The following is an 11209-nucleotide window of genomic DNA, read 5'->3' on the forward strand; positions in this document are numbered from 1 at the left end:
GACAGGAGAGGATTTCATTGGCAGGACTACAGCGAAGGTGTATGAAGCGTACACCCAACTCAAACGCAAAGCAGATAAAATTGGATTGATAATCAATGCGACGAAGACAAAGTACTTGCTTGCCGAAGACTCAGACCGTCTGGGAAGCAGTGTATCAGTTGACGGTGACAATCTCAAGGTAGTAAAGGAGTTTTGATATGTTGGGACGGTCGTTACCTCGGACAACGACATCAGCAGCGAAATCTGGAGACGCATTGTGCAGGAGAATCGTGCATACTATGGGCTTCACCGACTGCTGAGATCCAGAAGACTTCGAGCCCGCACAAAATATGAAATATATCACTCATTGTTTCGTTCGGTGGTCCTCTATGGACACGAGTCTTGAGCCATCCGAGCGGAAGATGCAAACGCTCTTGCAAACGTGTTTGAGGAACGCATCCTCCGGACCATCTTTGGCGGTGTGTTCGAGCATGGAGCATGGAGGAGAAGAATGAACCACGAGCTTGGCGAGCTGTACGGCGAACCGAGCATCATGACGGTGGCAAAGGCTGACAGGATACGATTGCAGGGGCATGTTATAAGGATGCCAGACGCCCCACCAAGAAGGTGTTTGACATTGTTAGTTGGTTAGTTTACAAGGTTTTCGAGGATTATATAGACATGTTCAGCGAGTTGTAGATTCGTTTAGGCATACAATAGACTCTTTCAGCGAGATATAGAATTGTTCGGAAGTAGGTGTAGACATGTTCGGTTATACTGTAGAGCTGTCACTTTCGTACCTCTTGGACTGCAACTTGCATCATTCTTATCAGGAGGTAAACAAACAGTTTTCGAAAAAAATAAGCTTTTTTCAACTAATTTATGTATTAAACAGCTTGGAGAATGATTATTAGCTACTTTTAGGACTTTTAAGAATGAAAAATTGAACCCTGCGGCACAGTGTGTAAACAAAACAAATGACAGCTCTACAGAATCGCTGAACATGTCAACGCCTACTTCCGAACAATTCTATATCTCGCTGAAAGAGTCTATTGTATGCCTGAACGAATCTACAACTCGCTGATCATGTCTATATAATCCTCGAAAACCCTGTAATACAAAGAAAATGGCTAGGAAAAACTTGCAAATGTAAGAGAGTTCATAAATTCTATGTCTAAAATCGCAGCAATTTTATAGATGTTTCAAGAAGTTGCGATGGTATTCGTAGAGAGGTTTAACACCAATGATTTAGTGATTAAATTTCAATCTTGATTAGCTCGTGAGTTTAGTCAAAAAAGTTGAATAAATAAAAAAATATTGAATTTCCATTTCAAAGTGTATGCATTATATAAATGTTCTTAGCAACCCTTTCATGTTGTCATTATTTAGGTTTGTTCGAATAATTTCAATTGCCTAACCCGATAGCAACTCATTGTAACGGGGGAAAGATCTGAATGAGAACTGTACGTTTGATAACTCATAAAAGGTCATGAAAATAGTAATTTTATCTACCGGATAATTTATTTTCCTTCTATTCATATACTAATACTCGTATAATAATATAGAGCATATAGAAAAATCCAACAGTGCAACACAGTGATAACGCTTTCCTGAACTGCAACGCAGTGGTAATGCTTTCCGAATCGTTGCGTAGCAGTGTCATGCGCAAGTGAAGCTTTCATATACTACAAAAGCTTCCCCTCGCGACCCTGAACAGGCATCCTGAATTTTTGAACAAAAAATAAGCTTTTATGTTTATCGTGTTTACCCCAATCGTCCTTCAAACCTGTGGAAAAGCTGGTCCACTGCTTTGGTGACTGGAATCAACCGTGTTTTCGTTCTCCAGCGACGTTTCTCCCACTATTCAGCAAGAGAACGCGTGTACGAGAGCGTGTTTTGCTGTGGCGAGCAGCGCCTTCTCGGATATGGGAGCGAGAGAAAATCTGTATTTAGTGGCAATTGAGCGTTTCATGTTCTGGTTATGCGATAAATGTAGCACAGCTAGTCGGTCAGAATATTTGTCTGCGGATAGTCTGTAGCGTGTCTAGTTTGTGCACATAGCATTTAGAGTATTTTATTAGAAAATTTATTGTTTATCCAGTAGTGTGATTAGTTCAACGCGTTTTAATCAATCACACCGAGGCAACAGTTTTATTCGCTTTTGCGTAAGGATACACCGTAACAAAGCTGCAAAGTGTACCACGGGGTGAAACCTAGGGCATCAAGGGATACGAAGTGAATGAGCCTAGGTAGAGGTTTCCTGCAATCCTGCCGATTCAGATTTGTGCGGTGAGAGGTGAGAGCGCTGACACGCGCTGATTCAATCAGATAAGAAAATTGATTTTTGTAATTTAATGAGTATGAGTATTGGACCAAAAATAGCTTACACAATATAAGGGATGTTTGAGTACAAAATTAGTACGTAGCTCGCACGAACCTCTTAACGATACTCTGTGTTCCTCCTCTTCGTTCGTGCGATGTGACAAGAGAAAAGCAATTTACCAACGATAGCAGAGATAAGCAAGCCCAGGAGAGTTAAGAGTGGTGGATGTTAATCGGACGCACTTGCGGTACAACAACAGGGTTGCCCCGTTGTGCACAACCCGTTTCTCACACGCTGTTGCTGCAATTCGTATTGCGCTACGGGCGCATCAAGTGCATCGTACTCACGGCACCACGAGTTGAGTCGCGCCAAACGGGGCAGAGGTATTATTGACCAAAAACGTACTGGCAGGTCGTGTGAGTATAAAAAAGCGAGGAGAGTATACATGTGTAGTACGGATGCATTTGTTACTCACGTCGGTTGTTTAACGAGCTGAGTGTGTGCATGCACGGCCGACCGGAGCGAGACGGCGAAAGTAGTTCCGTGGGAATGGATCAGAGAAGGAAGGCACGTGTAGAGCTAGCAACCAAAACAAATGCACGGTTGCTATCTACCTGATTACCCGAGCGCTTGCAGGTATTCAGCTCAAAAGCCCATCTGATGAATACGGCCAGCTGGCGAACTGAACTGACGGTCCGTTCCCGCCAGTTGGGGTAGGTGTGCGATAATGAAACCGGTCCATGCAACACCCTCCAGCCTTCGGGTGGTTTCTAGCGAGATGAGATAATTTCTCCCTCGTGCCTGGTTCGAGCTACGGCGCGTTCCAACAGTCGGTCAAGCGAGCAAAAGTTTTGAGCAAAACATGAATGCGTGCTTTCAATGCAAAAGACTACCCTAGGTCAAGGACATTTCCAAATGTGTGCATACTATGAGCGGACATGTAACTCAGGTGTCGTTCAATTTGGTATCCATACAATTTTCTCTTTCTTCAAACTTATCTTAAACATGGCTCTGATATTTTTGGTGTACATTTCAGATGCTATTTATTTAGTTGTTTTATATACCTCGAGAATTTTGCTCAAATTAAATTAAAGGATCAACATTTAATTTAAAAACATACAGCAGTAAAATACAGATAACTATATTGTAGTCAATTGTTGCTATTTGAAATTAAAAAGTTTTGTTAACTGAAGCTAATAAGATACTTATTTCTTTGGACACCGTATGATTATACAAAGCAATTAGAAAATTGAGGATTAAAAAGATGGAAACGATAAGTAACGAAATTTTATGAAAAGATAAACTTAAAAATTTTTTAGTTAAGATTTCTTAAAAAGACAGAAAAAATCGTTTATTCTCTGTAATACCAATACGAAATGGAAACACTAGTAGTAAATGTAACGATGTGTTATTGATGAATGCATTCTAAAATTACCCACTTGTTGAACACATGAGATAATGCTTTTAAGCTATTGTTCTCGTCTGCTTCCACTCCCAACGCCTGTACAGTCTGTACTAGAGTCATCAGGGGGCTGGTTCATTCATCTTCACTAAAAACACCGGAGAGCAGCTATTACCTGCCATCTAACTACGTCAAAATGCGCGTGGAAATGAATCTGGATGTTCAGCACTGTCACGATGATATCGACACGAAAATAGCAGAGTTCAAGCAAGATGCGAACAAAATGAACGAGCTTAACCTTTTCCTTGACAGTGTGCTGGAAGAGGCGCAGAGGAATGCGGAAGTGAAACTGCAAAGCAAATTGGTAACGTTTGATATCGCACTTTCAGTATTTGATTTAACTAACGATGATGTTTTTTTTTTCTTTTACGCTGATACAGGATGAAGAGCGACCTAAAAATGGTGAGTAATGCATTAGTTTGCGCATCGTTCATAAACGCAAACCGAAGCGTTAATTTGATCGTGTCTGTATTCATGGTGCACAATTATGACACTCGTAAGCCTAAGCACAATTACTAGCCGATCTAAACCTCGACAATGTGCATTGATTGTTAGCTATGACAGGGTACAATTATTACTCCACGCGTTCATTTCCTCCTGCCAAAGTGAAACAGTGCGTTAAAGTGCATATAAATGGAAAATCTTAACAGTTTGTCGAAGTCTTCGCATCCGAACCATGTCCGATAGACACTGCTGGTTAGTGTTGGCTCCTAGTGCAATGTGTTTTGTAGCATGAGCGTATCGGTGCTGGTATCGTCTTTAGTGGTGTTATTTTGCGTACAGTGTTTAATCGAACATATTGATGGAGCAGTAAGTATTTTCACAGTTGGTACTGCTGCTGTAAAATAGGAGCCATTTATTATAAGCATTTTGTCTTATTCAGATGACCATGAAACAGCTAACCAACTCGATGGATATGATGCGGCAAGCGTGTGCTCCAAAATTCAAAGTTGAGGAAGGTATGTGTTTTTTGCACAATATATTTTGTGGTCTCATACATTCTGTTCTAATCTCGTCTTTTTGTCAATATTTTTTTATGATGTTTTGCGTTTATTTTCCCGTAGCGGAGCTACACGGTTTAAGGAAATCGATTTTTCCTGCCAACCCAGATAAAGAGCTCAAGTGTTATGCTATGTGTATTGCACAAATGGCAGGAACTGTGAGTATGCTCGCGAATATTAGCTCCAACAGTAACAATATGGTATGGTTTCCATTCTTCCGCCAGATGACGAAGAAGGGTGAAATCAGCTTTTCGAAAACGATGGCTCAAATCGAAGCGATGCTACCGCCCGAAATGAAGACTATGGCAAAGGAAGCGTTAACCCATTGTAAAGACACACGTATGTACGATGTAGTATTTCTATCTCTTCTTTCTCGAACAGTGGTGCTTTACATATTTTGCGGATCCTCTTTTCAGAAACCTCATACAAGGACCCGTGCGATAAGGCTTACTTTTCAGCTAAATGTGCCGCCGATTTTACCCCCGACACCTTCATGTTCCCATGATGAATGAACCCGATAATTGATGATCTGCGCCCAAAGGAATATATAATGAGTGCTATCTACTGTTGAAACTATCCGTATCCTTCCCTTATTAGAGAATGTTTCGATGAAGATGTTTACTGTTTGTGTGTTTAGTTTGTGCACCAATCACGGTTTGGAATTACTTTATAGGTAGTAGATTAAACAATAAAGCTTTATTCATTAAGAATGATGTTGTTTTGAAATCGTTCTTTAACATTTTCCTATATTGATTCAAAAATTGTTGTCCAGTGATGTAAATTTTATTACCGACGATTAACCTCTATTATTACAATCCAATTCATTCGTTTTCTTTCGTAGGAAACAAACTTCTCAGCGGCATAAAGCAACACAGAATGGTGACACGCACTAGGGGGATTGTTTTACGAATCTTTGAAGCTATTTGTAACTGCACAAACTCCGCCACTATACCAGGGCAGCGGCCAGCTACAGCACCGGCTAACGTTGGATCTACTTCGAAAAACTAAACAACTGGTACTATCTTCAAGCTGTCATCCCACTGGTACTATATTTAACTACAAACAGCAAACAATAACGAGTTACCGACCCAGTACGTCGGTATGGATGTGTTGTCGTATGTTTTATCATCAAAATAGGCAGACTATTCGTAGCAATGGGAAATGTTGGTCCTAAATCGAGTTACACTGACTGTTTATCGAGCTTTTTTTTACACTTCTATTTTTCCAACCACACACAAACTCAATATTCATGTGACCGTATTCAATGCTCGAATTGAACCAGGTGACTGTTAAATATATTCTGATTGTATTCATAAATTGTGTATACTACAATACCATTTACAAAACCATCGCCATATCCTTTTTGATGTGGTTTATTAGAGCGAATCAAAATGTATACATGAAGCTACAATCCCACCAAAGCGCATCACATTCCCCACCAAAGAATCTCCGGCCTTGAAACAATTTTCAGAAACATCATGTACTCTATACAGATTTTCTATTTAAAGGTTTCAACAACAAAGCGTCTTCTTCAACGAGGTACATTATATTGAAAGCATGCAATGTAACAAACCATAGAAAATTAAATCAACAGTGATCGCAATAACGGTATTAGTTCGAAATCCAATAATGTTTTGAAAGTATCTTCCCAATCCTGTGCTCCCTAGCAATGCAGCATTATCCATAAATCTAAAACTAAAAAATTATTTTTGCAGAAACCGGAAAAACACGCACATTAAAGATTCAAACAATAAATACGGTAGCAAGTTTGATCCTTAAAGGCAATTTTTAATTAAAAATATGCCATAATTTTACAAAGGAACTTGATGATTTATTCACATGGTTTGTAATAGCAATTCAAAAATTCAAATGCGTTAAAAAAACCAACAATTGTTCGAATGTATCGTAAACCATTTGTCTATTTCGTTGTTTCATTAGACTTGAGGGACAATCAAAATTATGAGCAATATTTTACAGCCAATAAAAAAACCTTCGTAGAGAAACGGTTGAACAAAATTCTCAACAAAATCTTTCTAGCATTTTAGTTGAAGTACAGTGTTATTGAACATTTACTGAAACAAAGTTTTAGAGATTCCAGTTCGTATCTTGTAGAATCATGTATGTGTAGTGCAACAGTAATAAAATCTGTATAAAACATATATTGGATAATAAATAATAAGCGTTTATAAAACTCAATTCCGAACAACAGCTGAATATCAACAGCCCACCGTAAGTAATCCCGGCTGGTCTCGTGTTACAGTCGTCATCTAGCATGCCTCAACAACATGCCGGTTAAGGGTTCAAGCCCCGAATGGATCGTCCCCGTAGGACTTACTAACCTGCTATGGGTGATCATATAAAGTAACTTAAAGCCAACCCCACCCCAAACCCAGGTATTGTATTGTGTATTGGACAAGCTAGTGCAGCAGTTTGCAGCAGTTACACTTACAATTATTATTAGCTTTCATGAAAGTGATATTATATTAACTATTGTATTATGATATACTATTTTTTATTTTCTGTTTTAAATGTAGTTTTTAGAGATATTCGTGAAAATGCAATCACTACTTTTGTTCCTATTTTCGGTAGGTTATGCTCCTATATTCGGCAACGCGAATTCGGGTCGGAAAATGGTTTAATCAAAGCAAATAGGTAGATAAGAATATTTAAAACAGTTTCACTCTCTTAGTTACCACTTGGTTTCGGTGTTGAAAACCACCTTTTATTATTAAATTTATTTTGCCCATTTTGGTTATAATGCAGTTTTTAAAGTCTCTTTAATGTGAGTTACAAATAAAGTAGGCATTGAAGAAAAGAGATAGTCTGACGGCTATAGAGTACGGTTCTGACTGGCTCAGAAATGATTATTTTGCTCTGAAGTTAGTGAATTATTTATAGTAAAATTTATGATATTTGATACAAAAAATTTCGTATTATGTATCGACATACGCATTGTAGTGTTCTGATCAAGTTTAAAATGAATACAGTCTGTTCCCGAGTTACACGGTTCTCGACTTATGCGGATTCGGAGATACGCGGTTTTCTAAATTTGACAGATTAAATGTCAAATCAATACAATTTGCTTCAAGATCGGTATAAATTGCATTTTTGCTAACAAATTGAAACCGCTTAAGAGCCAGAAATATTAGAATTTTCTGCACGAATCATAACAAATAAATGATAAAGTGTATAAAAGTACTACATTAAATCAAAAACTCGGAGTAATCAATAGAATTTTAGTAAAAAAACGTGAAATTCGACTTACGCAGATATTCGAGTTACGCGGATTCCTTGGGAACGCAGAAACCGCGTAACTCGGGAACAGACTGCAACTCAGCAAAATCAAAAGTGTGTTATTGTTTCGGTTAGTTTCGGCAGGAGCCCACAGCATTGATCCGTCAAAAATCAACATTTACCGCGTACCTATTTTCTGCAGCATTTTTTTTTTTTTTTTTTTGTTATTTTAAAATTCCAATTAAGCTAGAATAAATTCTGCAAGTATAGAATCTTTCATAAAAATCACACTTTTCTGATTCTCTTACTGTTCTTGTTCTCTCAATAACGAAACTTACCGAACTATTGCCTGACAGCAAATCTGCCGAAACTGCACATTTTGTTTCACATTTTGAAAAATACGCAATGGAATGATGTGAAACTTGGTATATGAATAACAAATAAGAATATCTCTAATTTAAAAACAAGTGTTAATACAATTGGTAACGCGTTTTTGCATGATTTTACGTTGCCCTGTCATAAGCTGGTAAAGCTACTCTACTCATTTTTTTTTTATTTTATTCTTATTAAGGGCATTAAACAATTGCTATCCACAACACATGGTTCCACCAAGTGCCGTTTCATCTCTTAATCACCCACAAAGTTCGACATCGGAACGATTTTTCGTTAAACAGCCTTAAATCAGCTATGGAGTTCGAGCTGGCTATTTGGGGAATTGCTTAAGCAGCTCATTTTGTCACGCTGAAGATCGCTGCTCTAATTCGCCTTTTGCAGTAGTTAAACAGCATCAAAGTTCCAGGTGGTCCTTCTTAATAGCGCCTAAGCAGCTTCCTTATGCTAAGGTGCCATGGATTATTTTTTTATGTTTTATATTCAAGCAAGCGTCACCGATGAAATAAACAACAGGATTTGTTTTGTTTGTGCACATGTGTTTATTTTTAAATTCCTAATATTCATAAATTACAGTCTGTTCCCGAGTTACGCGGTTTCTGCGTTCCCGACGAATCCGCGTAACTCGAATATCTGCGTAAGTCGAATTTCATGTTTTTTGACTAAAATACTATTGATTACTCGAAGTTTTTAATTTAAATTAATACTTTTATACACTTTATCATTTATTTGATATGATTCGTGCAGAAAATTTTAATATTTCTGGCTTTTAAGCGGTTTCAATTTGTTAGCAAAAATGCAATTTATACCGAACTTCAAGCAAATTGTACTGATTTGACATTTAATCTGTCAAACTTGGAAAACCGCGTATCTCCGAATCCGCGTAAGTCGAGAACCGTGTAACTCGGGAACAGACTGTACACGAAATGTATCACAATTTATTGTACAATCACAATCACTTCCCTGACAATCCCTTCTTCAAGAAACTAATCTAACTTGTACAGCAGCAATGAGGTGGTTGGCGGCGTCTGTCTTTGACACATTGACAAAACCCACCTTGTACCAATGTCATGCATTAAAAAGCTATGAAGTTCCACCAAGTTCGGTGCACGTTCTTAACAAGCCTTACAGGGTTTCACACTTTATCTCAAGACCGCGGGACCCCTTCCCGAATCTGTCTTAGCCAAAGCCAAGACTGCGGTATGATGCTTGAAAACGTTGATGATACCTGAATTCATCGGATGCAATGCTGAATCTGCGGCACGTTTCTCGAAACACACTGGTCCGCGCCGAGGACATGCGGTCGAATATTTTTTTACACGGATAACCTTTGTGTACATCAGTGTACTGAAAACATTGAATTATTTTTTCGTGTTTTTACCAGAAAAGATTATTTAAACAGTTCAAACTACTTTCTTAACACATGTAAATATTTTAATTAAACAAATATGCATTCACTCATTTTATTAAATTGTCTTTTTTTGGTAAAAAAACGAAAAGGATAATTGAGTGTTTCTAATAGACTGATGTACACAAAGGTTATCCTTGTAAAAAAATATTCGACCGCATGTCCTTGGCGCGGACCAGTGTGTTTCGAGAAACGTGCCGCAGATTCAGCATTGCATCCGATGAATTCAGGTATCATCAACGCTTTCAGGTATCATCAACGATTTCAAGCATCATACCGCAATCTTGGCTTTGGCTAAGACAGATTCGGGAAGGGGTCCCGCGGTCTTGAGATAAAGTGTGAAACCCTGTAAAGTTCCCTCATGAACCCTACACATAGTGCTAATCAGCCGCAAAGTTCCAAAGAGTACCGAGTGATTGTTAAAAAGCGCCGTAGTTCCGCAAAGTACTTCTTATCTCTTAATCAGCCACAAAGTACGACATCGGAACGATTTTTCGTTAAACAGCCCCAAATCAGGTATGGAGTTCGAGCTGGCTATTTGGGTACAGAGGAAATGAGAAAGCTCTCATCCAAGCGAGGAAGCTCCACTGGTTGGGTATCCCACAGACAGATGGCGCCACCAGCTTTTTGGCTATTTTTAGAATGCATGAGTCGTTTCCCGTCTGCTAAACGAAGTATTTCTATACAGGCGGTCCCCGAGATACACGGTACCTCTTATACGCGGATTCGGAGATACGCGGTTTTCTAAATTTGACAATTCTTTGAGCAAATTGTACTGATTTGACACATCAATTGCAAATTGCCAAATAATTTCCGTTTTGATCGAATGTTAAAAACTATTTCAAAAGGTTTAAAACAGTTATATACAGTCAGAATCATATCAAATAATTCATAAAGTGACTAAAACCGCCCCCTACTTGCAAAATTACACGAAAATGTTGTGATATTTTAGCTGGAAATCACGTGATTCGACTTACGCGGAAATTCGAGATACGCGGTATTTTGCGGCCGTTTTCGGTCCCCATTAACCGTGTATCTCGGGGATCGCCTGTATTCCGTTTAGGTTGAGAGCTTGAGTCGTTTAGAACCCGTTTAGTGGTCATTTAGTGGATTTGTGGCACTTGCCCAAATAACCAAATTGGCCTTAACCCACTGTAAAGCCACTTCAAACCCACGTGGGCTAGTGGTGGTCGATTCAGTCGTTAATCCACCAAATTTTAGAACAATCGGAGCTGTCAGATCTAATAAGATGTATTGACCTTGCCCACTCTTGGCCCACTTTTTCCAAACATGTTGATGAGAAAAAGATGGATCAAATGCGGGCTAAGATCAATATGCTGAACATGATTTTAACACATCGATTACTTTAACTCATTCACTGACATCACAGCATAACTTCGGCAATATTATTA

General features: G+C 38.7%; 2 protein-coding genes across 5 annotated transcripts; both read left to right on the top strand.

The window, feature by feature from the left end:
- Nucleotides 1-1954: 1954 nt before the first annotated feature.
- On the top strand, nucleotides 1955-6924 carry LOC120957252 (uncharacterized). 4 transcript variants are annotated; one of them, XM_040379347.2, is made up of 4 exons: nucleotides 1955-2275; nucleotides 3812-4068; nucleotides 4145-4166; nucleotides 5607-6924. In XM_040379347.2, exons 2-4 carry the CDS (start codon nucleotides 3901-3903, stop codon nucleotides 5771-5773), a joined length of 357 nt encoding a protein of 118 aa, XP_040235281.1. In that variant the 5' UTR covers nucleotides 1955-2275; nucleotides 3812-3900; the 3' UTR covers nucleotides 5774-6924. The 4 variants fall into 4 exon arrangements, with proteins under 4 accessions (XP_040235281.1, XP_040235284.1, XP_040235283.1 ...); XM_040379350.2 differs by having other exon boundaries at nucleotides 1955-2268; XM_040379349.2 differs by lacking the exon at nucleotides 1955-2275 and adding an exon at nucleotides 2282-2718.
- On the top strand, nucleotides 4407-5475 carry LOC120957251 (general odorant-binding protein lush-like). Its single transcript, XM_040379346.2, has 5 exons — nucleotides 4407-4574; nucleotides 4648-4723; nucleotides 4829-4923; nucleotides 4990-5104; nucleotides 5182-5475. The coding sequence occupies exons 1-5, from the start codon at nucleotides 4497-4499 to the stop codon at nucleotides 5268-5270; spliced, it is 453 nt and encodes a 150-aa protein (XP_040235280.1). The 5' UTR covers nucleotides 4407-4496; the 3' UTR covers nucleotides 5271-5475.
- Nucleotides 6925-11209: the final 4285 nt, after the last annotated feature.

Source organism: Anopheles coluzzii, chromosome 3 (assembly GCF_943734685.1).
Source record: "Anopheles coluzzii chromosome 3, AcolN3, whole genome shotgun sequence".
Taxonomy (NCBI): domain Eukaryota; kingdom Metazoa; phylum Arthropoda; class Insecta; order Diptera; family Culicidae; genus Anopheles; species Anopheles coluzzii.

Bases quoted from the DNA above. Each gene is read 5' to 3' on its own strand.
- LOC120957252 (XM_040379347.2), top strand. From the start codon at position 3,901: ATGCGCGTGGAAATGAATCTGGATGTTCAGCACTGTCACGATGATATC. The intron at 4,069-4,144 runs GTAACGTTTGAT...ACGCTGATACAG, and splicing joins TGAAACTGCAAAGCAAATTG to GATGAAGAGCGACCTAAAAA. The intron at 4,167-5,606 runs GTGAGTAATGCA...TTTCTTTCGTAG, and splicing joins TGAAGAGCGACCTAAAAATG to GAAACAAACTTCTCAGCGGC.
- LOC120957251 (XM_040379346.2), top strand. From the start codon at position 4,497: ATGAGCGTATCGGTGCTGGTATCGTCTTTAGTGGTGTTATTTTGCGTA. The intron at 4,575-4,647 runs GTAAGTATTTTC...TGTCTTATTCAG, and splicing joins TCGAACATATTGATGGAGCA to ATGACCATGAAACAGCTAAC. The intron at 5,105-5,181 runs GTATGTACGATG...TCCTCTTTTCAG, and splicing joins AACCCATTGTAAAGACACAC to AAACCTCATACAAGGACCCG.